At 46.7% G+C, this 19,909-nt stretch overlaps 1 protein-coding gene across 1 annotated transcript in view; it reads right to left on the bottom strand.

Annotated features, from left to right (window-relative positions):
* Positions 1-19,909, bottom strand: part of LOC144504739 (ribosome-binding protein 1-like) — a 123,058-nt gene that overhangs the window by 38,539 nt on the left and 64,610 nt on the right. The window contains exons 6-12 of the mRNA XM_078230482.1: positions 17,909-18,027; positions 14,820-14,973; positions 11,724-11,874; positions 11,065-11,252; positions 9,357-9,394; positions 7,563-7,653; positions 4,229-4,321 (exon numbers count right to left, since the gene is read on the bottom strand). Of these exons, the coding sequence (XP_078086608.1) occupies positions 4,229-4,321; positions 7,563-7,653; positions 9,357-9,394; positions 11,065-11,252; positions 11,724-11,874; positions 14,820-14,973; positions 17,909-18,027 (834 nt within the window). The remainder of the gene's footprint in view (positions 1-4,228; positions 4,322-7,562; positions 7,654-9,356; positions 9,395-11,064; positions 11,253-11,723; positions 11,875-14,819; positions 14,974-17,908; positions 18,028-19,909) is intronic.

The following is a 19,909-nucleotide window of genomic DNA, read 5'->3' as shown; positions in this document are numbered from 1 at the left end:
TACAGCCAGGATATTGTCAGGGCCCATAGTCTTTGCTGGATCTAATGCATTTCCTAATAGCACCTCAAATTGTCTGAATATTGGCATCTGTGATGGTACTAACCTCAGAAAGAGGCTAAGATAAATCATCCACTATGCACTCTTGGCTGGAGATGTTTGCAAATGCTTCAGCCTTGTTTTTTGCACTGACATGCTGGACCTCCCCCCATCATTGAGATTTTTTAGTCGAACCTTTTCGTCTGCGGCATGGTGGCACAGTGGTTAGCACTGCTGCATCACAAATCCAGGACCTGGGTTCAATTCTGGCCTTGGGTGACTATGTGGAGTTTGCATGTTCTCCCCATGTCTGCGTGGGTTTCCTCTGGGTGCTCCCATTTCCTCCCGCACTCCAAAGATGTGCAGGTCAGGTAGACTGGCCATACTAAATTGCCCCTTAGTGTCCAAAGATGTGTAGGTTAGATGTATTAGCCATGGGAAATGTATGGGGTGACGGGGATAGGATGGGGGAGAGCGCCTGGGTAAGATACTCTGTCAGAGTTGATGGGCCGAATGGCCTCTACTGCACTGCAAGGATTCTATGATTCTACTTGGTTGTTTTTTTTTGCACCACCAATCAGTACTACATGTGGCAGAACTGCAAAGCATATATCTGATCCATTGGACGTGGGACTGCTTGACTCTGTCTATATTGTGTTGCCTCTGCTGTCTTGCATGCATGTGGGCCTATGCTGCACCAACTTTGCATCTCACATTTAGGTACTCCTGGTTCTGCTTCTGGCATGCTCTCCTGCACTCATCATTGAAGCAGGATTAGTCCCCTAGTTTGATGGCAATAGCAGGGTGAGGGATAAGCCTGGCTGCAAGGATCTAGGTTGTGATAGAACACAATTCTGCTGTTTCTTGATAGCCCAAAAGACCTCATGGATGCCCAGTTGTAAGCAGGTAAATCTAAGATGTGGGCTTTAAAAAGTGACTTAATGGAGAAGAGAGCAGCGGAGGGTTCCATGGGGAGTTCCACAGAATGGGGCCTAGATGCCTGAAGGCACAGTTTCCAACCATGAGGGAAAGATGCACAAGAGGCCAAAGGCAGAGGAATGGAGAATTTGGTAGGATGCAAAATGCTACACCCTGGTTTAAAAATGGGTGTAAAGACAAGCCTAGTCAGTCAGTTTTACTTCGGTGTTGAGAAAGCTTCTAAAAACGATAACTCGGAACAAAATTAGTAGTCATTTGTAGAAATGTGGGTTACTTAAGGAAAACCAGCGCTGGTTTGTTAAGAGCAAATCATGTTTGATTAATGGAGATCTTGCTGGAGTTTTTTTACTGATGAGGAAAATGCTGTTGATAATGGTTCACATGGACTTCCAAAGGGCATCTGAAGAAGTGTCCCAGTGGACTTGTGAACAAAGCTCATGGAATTAAGGGGTCAGTGGCAACATGATATAAAACAGGGGATAGTGGTTAATGGGTGTCTTCTGGATTGGAATAAGGCTATTAGCAGAGTTCCCCAGGGGTCAGTGAAAGGACCCTTGATCTTCCCGATCTATAAAATGACCTTTACCTTTGATATGCAGGGCACAATATCAAATTTGTGGACAGTACAAAACTTGGAAGAATTTGTGATCTATATAGAACTTGAAAAAGCACAGACAGGTTGGCAGACAAGTGGCAGATGAAATTTAATGCAGGGAGGTGTGAAGTGATTCATTTCAGTATAAAGAACATAGAGGCAATATAAAAGAATGGATATAATTCGAAAATGGGTGCAAGAGCAGAGGGGCCTGGGTGTGAATGTGCAGGACAGGTTGAGAGAGCAGTTAACAATGTCGACAAATTCCTCGGCTTTATTAACAGGGGCACAGAGTACAAAAGCAACAAAGTTACATTCAACCTGTTCAGCCTCAACAAGAACATGGCGACACGGTAGCACAGTGGTTAGCACTGCTGCTTCACAGCTCCAGGGACCTGGGTTCGATTCCCAGCTTGGGTTACTGTCTGTGTGGAGTTTGCACATTCTCCTAGTGTCTGCGTGGGTTTCCTTCGGGTGCTCCGGTTTCCTCCCACAGTCCAAAGATGTGCGGGTTAGGTTGATTGGCTATGCTAAAATTGCCCTTAGTATCCTGAGATGTGTAGGTTAGAGGGATTAGCGGGTAAATATGTAGGGATATGGGGGTAGGGCCTGGGTGGGATTGTGGTCGGTGCAGACCTGATGGGCCGAATGGCCTCTTTCTGTACTGTAGGGTTTCTATGTTTCTATCTATTTCTGGGCACCACACTTTAGGAAAGGGGTAGGCCATTAGAAAGAGTGCAGAGAAGATTGATGAGAATGGTTCCAGGGATGAGAAACTTCAGTTCTATAGACAGATTGGAGAAGTTGGAACGGTTTTCCTTGGAGAAGTGAGGTTGCATGGAAACTTGATAGAGGTTTTCAAAATCATGAGGGGTCTGGACAGAGAAGACAGGAAAAACCATTGATGAACCAGAGGGTATTTGATTTAAGGTAATTAGTAAAAGATGCAATGGAGGCATCAGGAAAACCTATTTCACACAGCGAGCGGTTAGAATCTGGAATGCACAGCCTGAGTGTGGTGGAGGCAGGTTCAATTGAGGCATTTATAAAGAACTGGATTATTGTCTGAAAGATTGTACAGGGAGAATGGGGGGGGGGGGAATGGCCATGGGGAATTGCTCCTTCGAAGAGCCAGCGCCCCATGACATTGTGTGATTCTGTGATGTGCAGGAGCTTCAGAAATTGGCAGCAGTGGGGAAATGAAGGTTTTAAACAGAGGGTGAGGTCTTACATTAGTAGCAGTGTCAGTCAGTGATGATATGGATGGTGGGTTAATAGGATATGGTGAGTTAGGTCTCAGGCAGGATAGTTTTTTGGATGAGGTGAAGATTACAGAAGATGAGAAATGGGAAGGCGATTAGGAGAGCACTGGAATAGTTAGACATGAGCAGACAAGAGCCTAAATGAAGGTTTCAGCAACACACGGACTGAGTCGGGGCAGGGACAGGTGATGTTATGAGGTGGAATGGGAGGCAGGTTTTGTGATGGAATGGATGTAGGACCAGAAATTCAGCTCGGAGACAAAGAGGTTGCAAATATTCTGGTTCAGCCTGAGGCGAGGGGGAAGGGTTAGCATTGGTGACGAGGGTACCATTTGGTTTTCTCAATTTTTTGGTGGAGTAAATCTTTGCTGTAAAGTGTCAAAGCACATTGGTAACGAAAGGATCATGAGGGGTTGTGGTGACATAGAGTGAGGCATCAACTCGCTGACTCCATGCCTGCAGATGATGGGACAGGATTGGAAAGTGAAGCCACTGTTGGAGATGCTGTGGTTATGGACAGAAGTATCAATATCAGATGAATAGGAACAACTCGGTAACGATAGCACCCATAGTAACTCGAACACCTTGTATCGACAGGATCAAGAAAGCCCAGAAGAATGGCAATTGATTAGTTTGACAAGCAAAGCTGTTTTGATGTAGGTGTTAGTCCACAGAGCATCAGAGACGTTTACTGGGGAGAAATCATTCTTTACTGCACTCTCTTATAAAGCAGCCTAAGTGGGATCAAAAAGTGAGGTGGCAAACCTCACTTGTGAGAGATGGCCTAATGGTACTATCGCTGGACTATTAATCCAAAAAGTCAGCTAATGTTCTGGGGACCCGGGTTCGAATCCTGCTGATGGCGGAATTTGAATTCAATAAAAAAAAAATCTGGAATTAAGAATCTACTGATGACCATGAAACCATTGTCGGAAAAACCCACCTGGTTCACCAATGTCCTTTAGGAAGGAAATCTGTTGTCCTTACCTGATCCAGCCTACACGTGACTCCAGAGTCATGGCAATGTGGTTGATGCTTAACTGCCCTCTGAAATGGTCTAGCCAAAGGCAACGAGGGATGGGCAATGAATGCTGGCCAGCCAGTGACGCCCATGCCCCACGAATGAATTTAAAAAAGCATGCATCTTTCTTTATATCGTATATGCAAGAGTTACTGGTGGCAAGAATTGGGAGTCTCCAGGTCGCCCTTCTTACTAAACATTCCAACAGTTCTTGGCCTACCACTGCTACTCACCTATCCTCAATCTACTACTAAGTCAACAGGTGAAAACCCACCATTTGTTGAGAGGACAAACGGTAAAGCCCAGATCCTACAGATCTCCTCTGAAGAACGCACAAGCACCAGATACATGCCATTATATCACATAGAGTACAACCTTTATTTGTTTAGCAGCACTGAATTTCTCCCCGCACATTTTTTCGGCTGATGCCAAAGCCTCCATGGCCTTCCAGTTTTTCTCACGAAGGTCCTATTTGGAAACAGTTTTTAATGACACACCGTGCACAGACAAGATACCAAAACAAAACTCCCATTCACAGCCTCAGGATGTCCCAAGTCCAATGCTCTATTTTTGGAAGTTTGGCCACTGTTGTAATGTAGCAAATGCAGCAAGGTTCCACAAACAGCAATGTGAAAATGACCAGACCATGTCTTTTTAATGATGGTTGAGGGATAAATGCTGACCAAGACACTGGGGATAACTTTCCTTCTTTGGTTCTCTGTCCAAAGGTGGGTCCGATCCACAGCGCTGCAATATCCACCATGGGTAGAGCAAGGAGGCAGGTCCCAAACCCACCCCAGCCAAAATAGAGATCAAACCCCATGCTGTTGGTATCAATCTGACCCACACCGCTCATCCAAACAACTGAGTCAACTGCTACTCCCCCTGCCCGCTGTCCCCCACTGCCAGGGTCCGAGTTGCTGTGGTGGCATGGTGGCACAGTGTTTAGCACAGCTGCCTCACAGCACCAGGGACCTGGATTCAATTCCATCCTCAGCTGACTCTCAGTGTAGAGTTTGCATGTTCTCCCCGTGTCTGCTTGGGTTTCCTCCCACAGTCCAAAGATGTGCAGGTTAGGTTGATTGGCCATGCTAAATTGACCCTTAGTCAGGAGGTTTAGCAGGGTAAATACGTGGGGATATGGGGATAGGGCCTGGATGGGATTGTTATTGGTGCAGGCTCGGTGGGCCGAATGGCCTCCTTCTGCATTGTATGGATTCTATGATTCTAACATACACCTTCACATGCATGCTGTAGTCTGGAGCTTTGGATACTCAAGGTAGTCATCAAGTCCTGAACCTGGAGCTTCTGGTTCCGAGGCACTCCATCACAAGACCTCATAACTTCTCTACTTCAAATAGTGACATTCACCTGACAGCACCGGAAGTGCCTTGGTTCAGCCTCCCATGGCACCTCTGACAGTGCGGCACACCTTCTGCGCTGTACCGGGGCGTCAGCCTAGATTATGTGCTTAAGTCTCTGAAGCGAGACTTGAACCCATGACCCTCCTCGAGATAATGTTGTGCTGCTTTCTGCACAACAACACAAACAGAAGTGAAAGGCGTAGCTGGAGTTTAGCCAATTAATCTAAATGGCTCAATACCGTATCCCCATTTGAACAGGACAGCAATGATCAGTGATTGTTCCACAGAGCTCGACTTTACATCCAACTGAATGCAAGCAAATGGTAGCTGAAACAATGAGTAATTTGCCCTGGCTTTAGAATCACAGTAAGAAGTCTCACAACTCCAGGTTAAAGTCCACATTCGCGCATATTGACACAGACATCGGCATCTCCACAGTTAGAATCACACAGCACAGAAGATGACCATTTGGCCCATCGCGCCTGTGACAGCTCTTTGAGAGACCTGTCCAATTAGCTCGACTCCTCTTGCTGTTTCACCATAGCATTGCCAATCTTTCCAATTGTATTTCCAAATTCCCTAATGAAAGTTCCTGTCGAATCTCCTTCCACCAATCTTTTTGGGATCACAAAAACTTGCAACTTCAAAAAGTTTCTTCTCATCGCTCCTTTGTTTCTTTTGCCAGTTATCCCAAGCAGCCCTCCAGTCGCTGGAAAGGGTTTCTCTATATTTACCCCATTGTTAGGAACACCTCTGCTGGATCTCCCCTTAACCCTTTCTATTCTAACAACAACAAATTCCACTTAATTGAAGCCTTTCACAAGATGATTCACAGGAATATTTTCAAACAGAATTTCACACCGAGTCACAGAAACAGTCATGTTTTAGGGGAAGCTATTAAACGGTGGGTAGAAGAGGTTAAACGTTTTGAAGAGTGGAGGGGTTTTCCTATCATAGCAGGGGAGGGGGGAGGTGAACCATGCAAAGGTCCGTTGATGTCGGGCGGGATTTTCCGGTTTTGGGGTGAGCGCGGCCAGAAAATTCCACCCAGTGTTTGAAAGGGGAAACAGGAGATAGAGAGGCTGACAGGTTCAGGGAAGGAATTCCACTACTCTGGTCTCGGCAGTCGAAAGTATGGCCTCCAATGGTGGAACAAAAACTGGGGATGAGCAAGAGGCCAGAATTGGAGTGGTGCAGAGATTTCAGAGAGTTATAGGAGGTTACAGAGATGTGAGAAAGGCAAAGTCATGGAGGGATTTGAAAACAATCTCAGCTTCTCTGCTGTATCACCACTTATCACAAGTTCCTCACGACTTTCACCAAAAGAGAAAACGCTGGAAAATCTCAGCAGGTCTGGCAGGATCTGTAAGGAGAGAAAAGAGCTGCCGTTTCGGGACCAGATGATCCTTTATCAAAGCTTTGTCAAAGCTGCTTTTGACCCGTTTTGTCAAGGATGATCATCTGGACTCGAAATGTCAGCTCTTTTCTCTCTTTACAGATCCTGCCAGACCGGCTGAGATTTTTTAAGCATTTTCTCTTTTGGTTTCAGATTCCAGCATCCGCAGTAATTTGCATTTATTCCTCATGCTATCCAAGCCAAACTCCAGAGCTACCCAGGAAGGGGTGTAGGTGGTAAAATCACCAAGTGCTGGCCAGAGTGGAGGTGAGTTGGCTAATTCTCCTGCCAATCACAGCTGGAGACCACACTTGCTGAGATTGATTTTATGCATATAATTCATCCGACATAACCATCCTTCACTAACTGTATTTTTGCTGGGGAAATAATGCTGTTTTTATTGAGAGCCTGCTGTGATGAGTTGGGTTTGCAGCGGCTCTGTTTAAATACTCAGTTTGTTGAGTAATTAGGACTGCTTAGCACGAGCTCTGCTTTCAGTCCCGTTCCCCCACCTCCAGCACTTTGGCTGACACAGTGAAATCAAGTCTCACTTCATTAAGTAAATCGTGCACAAGCAACAAATGCTGGAAGAGCTGCATTTTATGAATTCTGTGCATTGGAATCTTGCCCACTGGAAGTTCATATCAGGACACTGAGCACAGACGTTAGTGGATCACATGGAATTTTCTTCTCCGAGGGCTCAATGACCTCTGTGCCTGAATTCCCAATACTTGCTACTTTGGATAAAGTCCCACATTGAGGGAGCTGTTTTGTTGAAGCTAACTTCAGGTCCAGGCCACTGCTGGCAGTAAAGGATAAGTGGAGCACTGCTACCGCGTGGAAGCAGTAACGCTGGCCTGAACCAGAGAACTCTCTACACTTTTTGGGTGGCTGCAGTTAAAACTCTTTGCAAGAATCACAAACGGAATATGAGCCATAGAACACTCACATTGTTTTTGCTCTTTTGCTGTTCAACTGTTTCTTTAAGCTGCAGTATCTCCTGTTCCAAAGTGGTAATCTGAACATCTTTATCCTTCAGCCTAGAGACAGAAGAATGAGTAATGGTAATCACAGAACCAGCCAGCTACGCACATGCACAAGCTCACACACGCCTATACACACACACGCCTACACACACACACACACGCCTACACACACACACACACGCCTACACACACACACACACGCCTACACACACACACACGCCTACACCCACGCACGCATGCACGCACGCACGCGCACACACACACACACACAGTGGGTACTAAACTGGAGAATGAAAGCGAGCGCAGGGATTGCATTGCACAATTAACCTGTGAATGTAATACAGGCAGCAAGTCAAATTCACCCGAAAGGTTTCTGCTTGCAGCCAGCACTAACACTGCTGTTTGTTGGCTGTGGACGTGGGACCCTAAATCGTATTTTGCTAGCACCAGTTAAAGCTAGCCTACGTCCCTTAAACGGGAGCATTGTGGCTGGAATAAGTGTTGGCTGTTGTGCAGGAAGCGAATACAACCTGGAAAATAGTGATGGGACACAGTGTGCCCCAATATTTTCACACACTGGACTGAAGACCTTGGTGGAGGTAATGGGAAGATGGAGAGATCCTGTATCCCCTTGCAATCTCTCCCCAGAAACGCATTAAAAAGCCAGTGATAGCTGACAGCCGTGAAGGTCAATGGTATGAACCAAGTCCCAAGGACCTGGAAGCTGTGCTGCAAGAAGTGCAATGATCCCACATGAGTGGTCAAGATCAGTGAACGCATCTTCGAAAATCATATTCTACCAACTGCACCACTAGCCTCAAATCACCACACCTCTATCACACACTCACCACCTACACTAACACACTTCCTTTTCTCTTTTGGGGCATGGTGGCACATGATTAGGGGCAATAGGATCTAATCAGGAGTGGTGAGGGGTGGTGGAAGTGGGGAGGGGAGGTAGGAGAGATGGTGCTGGCCAGTATTGCGATGTCCACTGCGGAGGCTTTGGCTAGCGGTGGGTGCAAAGCATCTGTGTCCTCATACCTAATGTTCCTTCTCACATCCCAACTCCCCTCATCTCACACGCCCTTCTGAGTTGCCAGCTGAGGATGCTGTAAGCATGCATGTCTTATTTCCATCATTCCCCTCACCACAACCTTACCCTTGTGCCTTTTCCGTTTCAGATACCTAAGAAATGCAAGCAGGTCAGACAGCGGAGGAACATCAAGACAGTGATGGTGCAGTCATCACACCATCACTCAATTTCACACTCTCAGCCACCAGTTCGGATGCTGACGCAGTGGGTATCTAACATGGAGGCAGAGTCTGCATCTGCTGAGACAGTGCACTGTAGCCAGGGCAGGGGAACAAGGTAAGCAGAGGTGCCAGCTCACCAGAGGGTGAGGTTACGTATGGATTCCACTGAAGAGGACTCAGATCATTTCTTCGATCGAGTAGCAATAAGAGCAATAAGTGTGGGCACAATTTTGGAGCTCTGAGCATTCATAGTCCCTGAAAACCAGGCGTTAATGAGCCAATTTCTTGCAAACACACGCGCACACATACAGATCCATGCATAGGCAGGATACATTCCTGCAGACACACGTACATTTCCGCACAGAGACACACACAGGTACGTACACATTCCCACACAGAGACATACACATTCCCTCACAGACGCACGCACAGGGCACGTACACATCCCCGTACAGACATACGCACACAGTCACTCACATGCTTTTGAAACAGTACCTTACCTGTTACTCAGCTGTTCTAGTTCTACCTGTTGTGCGGCCTGAAATGTTAGAATAAATTAAAACAGGTTTAAGTACAATAACTTTTGCAGAACAGACCCTTTCACAAACCTCCACATCAGCCAGCAGATATTAAAGTGTAAACTGATACGGTGATGAAGTGACTTTTCAGAACAGATTACATCTTGCTCCCAGTCCAAACAATTTTCATTATTTTAATACAAACTCTACCCCGTCACCTCATCTCCGCTCCATCCCTTGCACCTGCATTTTTGACATGAATCATGTTTGGACTTTGAGAAAGAAGTCTCATTGGGTGGATTACAAACAGAATAGATTCAACTAATGGACACGTTGGGTGCAATCTTATGAAAAAAATGTTAAGTGCCCAACGAGCGGGAATACGGGACAGAATGACATCGGTTTTTTCAGCGAGTTACGAATCACAATCTTATGGCACTTAGTGCAAAGAAAGAGCCAGGGCGCCACTGCTCCACCTGCCACTACGGCAGCACAGTGGTTAGCACTGCTGCCTCACAGCGCCTAGCACTGCTGCCTCACAGCGCCAGGACAAACGGAGCACTGGTCATAGACCCGGGTTCGATTCCCGGCTTGGGTCACTGTCTGTGTGGAGTCTGCACATTCTCCCAGTGTCTGCATGGGTTTCCTCCGGGTGCTCTGGTTTCCTCCCACAGTCTGAAAGGCGTGCTGGTTAGGTGCATTGGCCATGCTAAATTCTCCCTCAGTGTACCCGAACAGGCGTCGGAGTGTGACGACTAGGGGATCTTCACAACAACTTCATTGCAGTGTTAATGTAAGCCTACTTGCAGCACTAATAAAATAAACTTTAAACCCACCCCTCCCCTGCCAATCACTGCCTGTGCTGGTCCCCCTCGCCGATCACCACCTCTGTAGAGGTCCCCCTCCCTCCCCAATCACCCTCGCCGTCTGCAGAGTTCCCCTTCCCTGATCTGTCGGAGAGTTGGTGCAGACCCAATGGGCCAAATGGCCTCCTTCTGCAGCGTGGGGATTCTATCTCAAGCTCTAAAAACTTTCTACCTCAAGGCATTCAAATCAAAACTCATTGTGCTCCTAACATTTTCTTCCCCACAGGCTCCCAATCTTCACCAGCTTCCCAGTACCGGCCATAGCTCAGCGGGTAACAGTCAGGGCTCTGAGTCAGAGAATCAAGGTTAAGGTCCACTACAGAGACCTGAGCACAAGATCCAGGCTGACACTCTCAGAGCACTACCAAAGGAGTGCTACATATAGAAGTCTGCCCTTTCAGGTTGACGTAAAGGGTCCTGTGAGGTTATGTGAAGAAGAGCAGCAGGGGGAAGAATTCTCCCTGACGCCTAACACTTTCCCTTACCAACCATCACCAAAACAGATGATCTGGCCATGATCTCATTGGCTGTTTGCGGGAGCTTGCTGTATGTGTGAAAATTGGCTGCCACACTTCTTGGATTGCAACACTTAAAAAAAAACACTTTAAAGGAAATAAAGACTTGTATTCATATAATGCTTTCTATAACCACTGAAAGTTGCTTTACAGCCAGCAGAATACTGTTGAAGTGTAATCATTGTTACAATGCAGCATTTACAGCAAAGCACTTTGCAGTGTCCTTTTGCTTTGAAAGGCACTGTACTTTTCTTTATTTTCAAAATAATTGGTTCCAACTCAAGAGCTGTTCTTGACGGGAAGACTGACCTGAACTGGATGTTCTTTCTCCAGCTCTTTATTCTGTCCGGCCTCGAGCAACGCCTCGATCGACTGGATTCTCTCCTCCAGGCGTTCCTTCTCCGAGCCAGCCTCCACCAGCTGAACGTGCAGCTTCTCCAGCTCCTCTGCTTTGCTCTTCAGGTTGGCCTCTGTGGACACCATTTTAGCCTGAAGATCTGCAGCCAAGGACAGCAGAGAGAAACGTGCTGTTAACATCGAGGGAGGTCAGGGCCTGGCTAAAGAACGTACTCACAGCCTGCGCCTGGAAAATCCTGCACAGTACTGACCTCCCGTTTCTGACCAGTGCCCAGCGAGCAACGGAAAAGTCAAGATATTATCCCGAGACAAACCTCAAACTCTCAGAGAATCGCACCGCTTTCCACACAACTGAATCATTGAGTTAAACTGTCGCGTTTGGCATCACCCCGAGATGCACACTGTTGGAGAAGTACTGGGAATGTCCCAGCTGACGGAGAGATGGGTAGGATAGGGGAGCTGCAGACGGAGTGATTATCTGTGAATTCCATTCACTGCAAAAATTCATTTTTATGCAGGATAAATCCGTTTCCATCAAGATGTCTGATGAAACAGCTCATTACCATTCCCCCTGGATTTAACCTTCTCGCTCTCCTGATCTATAGACTCACCGGTGAAGCTATTCAGAGTAGTGCGCTGTTCCCCTCTCATTTTCTCGTTATCTGTGAGCAAACTGGAATAACTGCTCTGGGATTTGCGAAGCTCCTCGCTGACATCGTCAAGCCTCTTCTGTAACGTCCTCTCTGTTTCCTGCTGACTTGTCTGCAAATAAGAATGTGTATAGGCAAATCAAGGGCAATAGCTGCAGTAAATTTAGGCAAATCAAGGGCAATAAATTGACAATGGTACAGGCAAGACCGAGGCATAAAAACAGGACAAGGACATTCAGCCTGTTTCACCATTCAAGCAGATCATGACTAATCTGCACCTCAACTCCATATACCAACCGTGGCTTCATCGCCCTCAATATCTCCTTGCACAATGTCAAACTCAGCTTTTAAATCTTCAATTGATCCTAGCCTGTCTCCCTGGTTTATTTTTCTCGTGTTCTCGCTTCTTCCCCCAGGTTATCTCCCTCCACAGTTTGTGTTTCTCTCACTCTCATTAGTTTGAATATTTCTCTCTCTCTTCCCCTCAGTTTGTGTTTCTTTCACTCTCCCTCTGTGTGTTTCTTTCTTTCCCTCCCTCCGTGTTTCTCCCTCTCCCTCCCCAGTTTGTTTCTTTCTCTCTTCCCTAGATTGTGTTTTCTTCTCTCTCTCTCTGTTTGTTTCTCTCTCTCCCCAGTTTGTGTTTTTCTCTCTCTCTCCCAGTTTGTGTCTCTCTCTCCCTCCCTCTTGTTTGTTTCGCTTTCTCTCCCTCCCCCAGTTTTATGGTGATCAGATGCCTCAGTTTGACCAAGACAATCCTGGTGTCCTGAAGAATTGCTCAAAGTAGCTCTAAAATCTTGGTCGCAGCTTTGCCCTCTTACAGAAACCATATCAGAGACTTCCAGCAACACGCCATCTTTCCACACGGCATCAGCATCCCTTCACTTCCTCTCTCTCCCATTTTACTGACAGCAAACCCAGAAAGAAACAAACTCTCTTTTGCTGCATTGCACCCTGGAAATCAAAACGCTGCCCACTTGCCCACTGTTAAATGGCAGCACCAGCTGTAGAAATCTCTCTCATCGACATCCAAAGCAGGAGGGAACTTTCATTTTCCCAAAACAGTCCTCAGGAGGCCAGCTCTAATTGTGAAATGTAGGTGTTCTTCTGTCTGTTTTCCAGCATTGCCTTCAGCTGCATCAACTTTATTTACACCTCACCACTTATCTCTTCCCCCATAAGAAATAAAACAATTTCTCAGATTCCCCAAAAACTGCACCCAACAACCATTATCTAGCCCACAAAATGAACATCTGGTTCCAATTGCTCAGTTGGAGTCCTCTGACCTGTTCTGTGCGGCTCTGAGGCCTGTCATGCACTCTGCGCAAGTGGAGGGCGCTGTTGAACTTGATAATCAAAGGTCAAGTTTGGCTCCTAGACAATTCAAGTCCTCCTAGCACTTACATTGCCATCCAAATTAATACATGGTGCTGATGGGGCTGGCTTGTTTTTGAGGTGAACAACCTTTTCAATGCTTTAATGATTAGAGACTACAATGCCTCTCCGAGGAGGTGGGTGGATGTGAGGGGGAATGACAGTGCTAAGGCCCAGGTGGAGCTCAGTACAATGACAGTTAGGCAACCAATGAGACCCAGGAATCAAGGGGCAAGTTCAATCTACAGCTCAATAGGCTTGCCAACTCCGATTGGACATATTCCACAAGGCGTCATCACATGACCTCCTATTTTCAACTGCCCCTCTCAGAAGCCTGCCATTCGTCTCCCAGTATGTCAATCAACACAGAGACCCGCCTTCCCAAAGCTTTTCGCTTTGCCCCAGTTTTGACTATTGAATATCTGACCACCCCACCCAGTTTGTGTTTCTCTCTCTTCCTGGCAACAATCTCTCCCTCAATGTCAGCAAAACGAAGGAAATAGTCATCGACTTCAGGAAGCGTAGTGGAAGACATGCCCCTGTCTACATCAAAGGTGATGAAGTGGAGATGGTCAAGAGCTTCATGTTTCTCGGTGTCCAGATCACCAACAACCTATCCTGATCCCCCCTATGCCGATGCTATAGTTAAGAAAGCCCACCAACGCCTCTACTTTCTCAGGAGGCTAAGGAAATTTGGCATGTCCACTACTACTCTCGTCAATATTTTTAGATGCACCATAGAAAGCATTCTTTCTGGATGTATCAGAGCTTGGTTTGGCTCCTGCTCTGTCCAAGTCCGCAAGAAATGACAAAGAGTTGTGAACATAGCCCAGTCCATCACGCAAACGAGCTTCCCATCCATTGACTCCATCTACACTTCCCGCTGCCTTGGGAAAGCAGCCAGCATAATCAAGGACCCCACACACCCTTGACATTCTCTCTTCCACCTTCTTCTGTTGGGAAAAAGATACAAAAGTCTGAGAACACGTATCAACAGACTCAAGAACAGCTTCTTCCCTGCTGCCATCAGACTTTTGAAGTCCTATCACATATTAAGTTGTTCCTTATCTCCACCCTATCGGTAACTGCAACACTTTATTCTGCACCTTATCCTTTCCTTCTCCCCTATGTACTCTATGAACGGTATGTCTGGTCTGTAACAGCTCCCAATAACAATACTTTTCACTGTATCCCAATAAATGTGTTAATAATAAATCAAATCAATTCAAATTCTCCTGGTTTGTTTCTCTCATTGAGTACTTCGCTCTCTCTCTCTCTTTCCCCCAGTTAATGCTCATCTCCCTCCCCAGTTTGTGACGTTCTCTCTCTGTGCGAGTTGGAAACATGGGTCAGATGTACAGATGTAACGCAGAGGCACCAGCTTCACCACCTGCAGCGAGACTCTACATTATGTCCTATCAAAGTTACATAGCATGGACCAGCGTACGCTCAGTGGGTGATCCCATGGATTTGAGCCCCATCTGCTAGAACTGGCTCAGCTTTGATTCCTGGTGTTGGACCATATCAAGATGGTGATGGAGGCTGCAATACTAAAGGGGGCCTCATGTGTCCCGAGCCGGAGAGAGTAATACAACGAACAGCGGAGGTGGGTGGTTGGAGTGAGGGGACACGCACGCGCGCGCACGCACACACAATAGAACAGTTGGACAATCAGATCTCATTCACCTGAAGCTCAGTGAGCTGCTGCTCGTACTTGCTGACTTTGCCTTCCAGAACCTTCCTCTGTTGCTCATCCTGCTGAAGGCTCTCCGTCTTCTCGCCCAGCTCCTTGGTCAGTTTGGTGCACTCCTGCCGTAGTTTAGCCAGCTCAGCATTCTGCCTGTGGCAAATGTTGATTACAGTCAATCTCAAAGAAAGAGTAAAATACCCCTGGGAGGGGGGGAGCCAGCTACGATGCGAATGAAGGCCAGGGGCCGCAGGCTGAGGGCATCAATGGTCTGAACTGTTCCATAATCATTCATAGAATCCTTACAGTGCAGGAGGAGGCCATTCAGCCCATCGAGTCTGCACCGAATCTCTGACAGAGTACCTTGCCCAGGCCCTCTCCCCTGCTCTATCCCTGTAATCCCACACATTTACCATGGCTAATCTACCTAGCCTACACATCTTTGGACACTGAGGGGGAATTGAGCACAGCCAATCCACCTGACCTGCACATTTTTGGACTGTGGGAGGAAAAAGACTGTGTCTGGGCCCTGTGTTCCTCGGTGACCCTGACCCCTCAGTGACTCTGGGTCCGGAGGAAACCCACGCACACACGGGGAGAACATGCAAACTCCACACAGACAGTCACCCGAGGCCAGAATTGAACCCAGGTTCCTGGCGCTGAGAGGCAGTAGTTCTAACTGCCTGTTTTATGTTATCAACCCTCTCTTTGAAAATTTCTGTTGTATTATTTTTGATAATAATTATAAATTACACAGAATTTCTCCCTCGCCCAAAGCCCTTAGTTTGGACGTAATCCTCTGACACTTAGAGATTGGGACCTGAACACTTGTATTGTCTGCTATTTTTCCATGGGATGTTGGATGTCTCTGGCTATGCCAGCATTTATTACCCATCCCTAATTGCCCTTGAGGAGGTGATGGTGAGCTGCCTTCTTGAATCACTGCAGTCCTTATGGTGTAGATGCACCCACAGTGCTGTTAGGGAGGGAGTCCAGGATTTTGACCCAGTGACAATGAAGGAACTCTTCCATCACAGTGCAAGATTCTTTACTATGCACTGTCTCTGTCAGCCAGCCACTCCTTAGTTTCACACCATGAGCACTGATCAACCAAATCTAGTCATCACAGAATCCTGCAGTGCAGGAGGTCATTTAACCCATTGACTCTGCATTGACCACAATCCCACCCAGACCCTATTCCCATAACCCCATGCATTTACCCTAGCTAGACCCCCTGACACTAAGGGGCAATTCAGCATGGTCAACCACCTAATCGGCACATCTTTGGAGTGTGGGAGGAAACCCATGCAGACATGGGGAGAATGTGCAAACTCCACACAGATAGTGACCCAAGCCGGGAATCGAAACCGAGTCCCTGGCAGTGTGTGTGCTAACCACTGTGCCGACTCCTTAGCACACTGTTATGCTGCTGAAATTGTGCGCATATCACACTGAGGACAGAATTTAACATCATCCACCAAAGCAGGTTTGGTGGCAGGAATGGATTTAAATCAGGGCAGGAAGGTGCGTGGCAGGTGGGGACCCTCTCTGATTTTCCCCTCACTCCACAACCCCCTCCTGTCTTCACTCACCAGTGGCCTGTGTCCCTCAGTGACTCTGGGCCCTGTGTTCCTCGGTGACCCTGACCCCTCAGTGACTCTGGGTCCAGGGCCTCTCTGGCACAGGCCCATGTCAGTGTGGCAGCGCCAGCCTGTGCCAAGGGGCAGGAGGAGAAGGGGCGGGGGGGGGGGGGGGGGGGGGGGTGGTGTGTATACATTTAGACCTGGTGGTGGCCAGGAGTGGGCAAAGTTGCTGGGGATGCCGGCGATGATGAGGGGGTGCCAACGATGGGAAGGGGTAGGGGAGAAGGGGTAGATGATCAGGGAGGTGTGCTGATGATCGGGGAAGGTGTCAGGGAGGGGGAGGGGGTGGAGAAGGAAGGGGCCAATGATCCAGAGGAGTAGAGAAGTGCCGACTCCGATTGGGGGTGGGGTGAGGGGCCCGAGACCTCCGTGTTGGGCTGGGGAGATGGTTTATTGAGATTCTGATCAGGGCGCCCTTTAAAGATGGCGCCTGATCTCTATGCAGCCGGTATGTTGAGGCCCTGTACCTCCCCGTACAGTTTTTAAAAAATGTATTCATTCTCAAGCATCATTGGCATTTATTGCTCATTCCCTAGTTGCCCTGAGAAATGGATTGATATGATTTAGCACCTTGCCGGGCCACTTCAGAGGGCAGTTAAGAACCTAGCAGTTTAGTGTGAGACTGAAGTCATGGAGAAGAATGTCAGGTTTTATTCCCTAAAATACATGGGTGAACCAGTTGTGTTTTTACAACAATCCAACAGCTCCATGGTCACTTGTACAGATACCAACTTTTTCTTTACAGTTTTTGTTTAAAAGAAAATCTAAATGTTCATACCAACATTATTCAGTGTGGTTTTCCCCCACTACCCCTTCCACAGTCATCATTCACTCTGATCTTATATTCACTTGAGTTTAGAAGAATGAGAGGGGATCTCATAGAAACTTATAAAATTCTAACAGGGTGGACTCAAAGAATGTTCCTGATGGTGGGGGAGTCCAGAACTAGGGGTCATAGTTGGAGGATAAGGGGTAAACCTTTTAGAACTGAGGCGAGGAGAAATTTCTCCATCCAAAGGGTGGTGAATTTGTGGAATTCACTACCACAGAAAGTAGTTGAGGCCAAAACATTGCGTGATTTCAAGGAGGAATTAGATATAGCTCTCGGGGCTAAAGGGATCGAAGGGTATGGGGGAAAGGCAGGATCAGAATATTGAATTTGATGATCAGCCATGATCATAATGAATGGCAGAGCAGGCTCAAAGGGCCGAATGGCCTGCTCCTGCTTCTAGTTTCTATGTTTCTTTGGCCCCTCCAAAAATCTCCACTTCCAATATCACATCCCAGCATTCGTGGATCTGAATTTCATTCAATCCAATTCCTCATTTGCTCATCTTATCAACGAACCAGTAGCAGACCCTTCTGTAGGTTCAGCAATTAGATAACGCTGCGATTGTGAATCTTCTTTCTTTCAAAAGCATTACTGACAGGGTAAATGCTCTTACTTGCTTTCAGTCTGGCTTGTGGCCTGATTGAGGGCATCCCTTAAAATGGAGTTTTCCTGTTGCAGGCGGGCGATCTGGGCAGTGGGTCCATTCTCCAGCTGCTCCTGGAGCCCTCGGATCTGGAAAGGAAATATTTGATCCAATATTGGGAATATGCTTTTCAAAAAAACAATATGTGCACTGACCAGAAATGGTTTAAATCAGTCATTTTATACACGCGTGCACACTCAAAAATACACGCTCAGCTTTTGAATATCTCATATGGGTGTGAAAAAAGATCAACCTTATGACAAATCTATTGAAAAACAGTTTCTACTTCCTGAAAAGACAGAAGTGTAAAACCTATAAAGACACACCACTCACTCCCCCAGCTGTATTGATATGGAGCAGGACTTACACTAGCAATCGGACTGGCAATGCCTCAAATTTAAAGTTCTCACTCTTTTCAAACGGCCTCTCATCTCTGTAACTCTGTAAGCTCATCAACAACAACCCTTTGAGACCTCTACTCCCCTATGTGGCATCTTCAATCGCACATCGTCTGATTTTCATCACTTCATTGGTGGCCGTGCCTTCAGCTGCCTAGGCCCCAAGCTTTGAAATTTCTTCTCTACTCCCCTCCTGCAAGACACTTCTTAAAACCTACCTTCTTGATTAAGCATTGAGATGACCACTGTAAGGCCTTCAATCAGGCCATTGAGCTTGGCCGATTGGAGTATGAACTCTCTGATTAAGGATCCCATCAAAAGATGTCCCTGATTAAGGATCCAATTGATGGGCCAATCAGGGAGTCTTTGCCTGGTACTTAACCGGACGTGTCAGTTCCTCTGACACCCTCAGAGGTAGACTGCTAACTGATACTTCTGTTAGAGTTGTAAATAAAGGGATTTTGATGAAGGGACTTCAACCTCCACAGACTTATTACAACCACCTAAGCTGGTATCCTGTCATGTGACTGTGTCAAATGTTATTTGGTAATAATGGAAACAGGAGCAAGAGTAGGCCATTCAGCCCTTCAACTCTGCTCCATCATTCAATTAGATCATGGCTGATCTGATTGTGACCTCATCTCCACATTCCCACCTTGCTCCCATAAACACTTCACTTCCTTGTAAATCTTCTTGCTCAGGCTTTAATATATTCAATGACCCCACTTCCATTGCTCTCTGGATAGAGAATCCAAAGATTAACTACCCCCAGAGAGAAGAAATTCTTCCTCAACTCCGTCTTAAATGGGGGACCCTTTATTCTGAATCCATGATCCCTAATTCTGAGGGGAAATATCCTCTCAGCCTCTACTTTGTCAGGCCTCAGAATCTTACTTTTCAATAAGATCACCTCTCATTCTTCTAAACTCCTAAGGGTGTGGGCCTAATCTGCTCAACCTTTTCTGATAAGCCAACTGTTTCGTCACAGGAATCAACCTAGTGAACTTTCTCTGAACTGCCTTCTATGCAGGTGAACTGCTCCTTACATAAGGAGGGTAAAACTGCACGCTATATTCCAGGTGTGGTCTTAACAACGCCCCATATAGTGGTAGCAAGACTTCTCCACCTGTATACACCACCCCCTTTGTAATCAAGGTTAACATTCCATTTGCCTTCCTAATTACCTGCATGTGGAGTTCTTGTGATTCATTCATTCCTCTGTACTGCAACATGGTCTCCCTCCGTTTAAATTATATACTTTGCTATTCTCCCTGCCAAAGTGAACAATTTCACATTTTCCCACGGTATACCCCATCTGCAAAACTTTCACCCACTCACTTAACCTACCTATGTCCCTTTGCAGATTGCTTGTGTCAATCTCTCCTACCTATCTTTGTACCTTGAGCAAATTTGATTACAATACCTTTCATCCAAGTCATCAATACAGATTTTAGATATGTGTGGCCCCCAGCACTGATTCCTGCGGATGATGCCCTTTTGAAATGCCTGGGAATGTTTAATTACAATAAAGTCGCTATATTATTAAGATGATGCCTTCACATTCCCTAGTGGT

The sequence above is a fragment of the Mustelus asterias genome, chromosome 15 (genome assembly GCF_964213995.1).
Source record: "Mustelus asterias chromosome 15, sMusAst1.hap1.1, whole genome shotgun sequence".
In the NCBI taxonomy this organism is placed as follows: Eukaryota; Metazoa; Chordata; class Chondrichthyes; order Carcharhiniformes; family Triakidae; genus Mustelus; species Mustelus asterias.
This window is presented reverse-complemented; position numbering and strand designations above follow the sequence as displayed.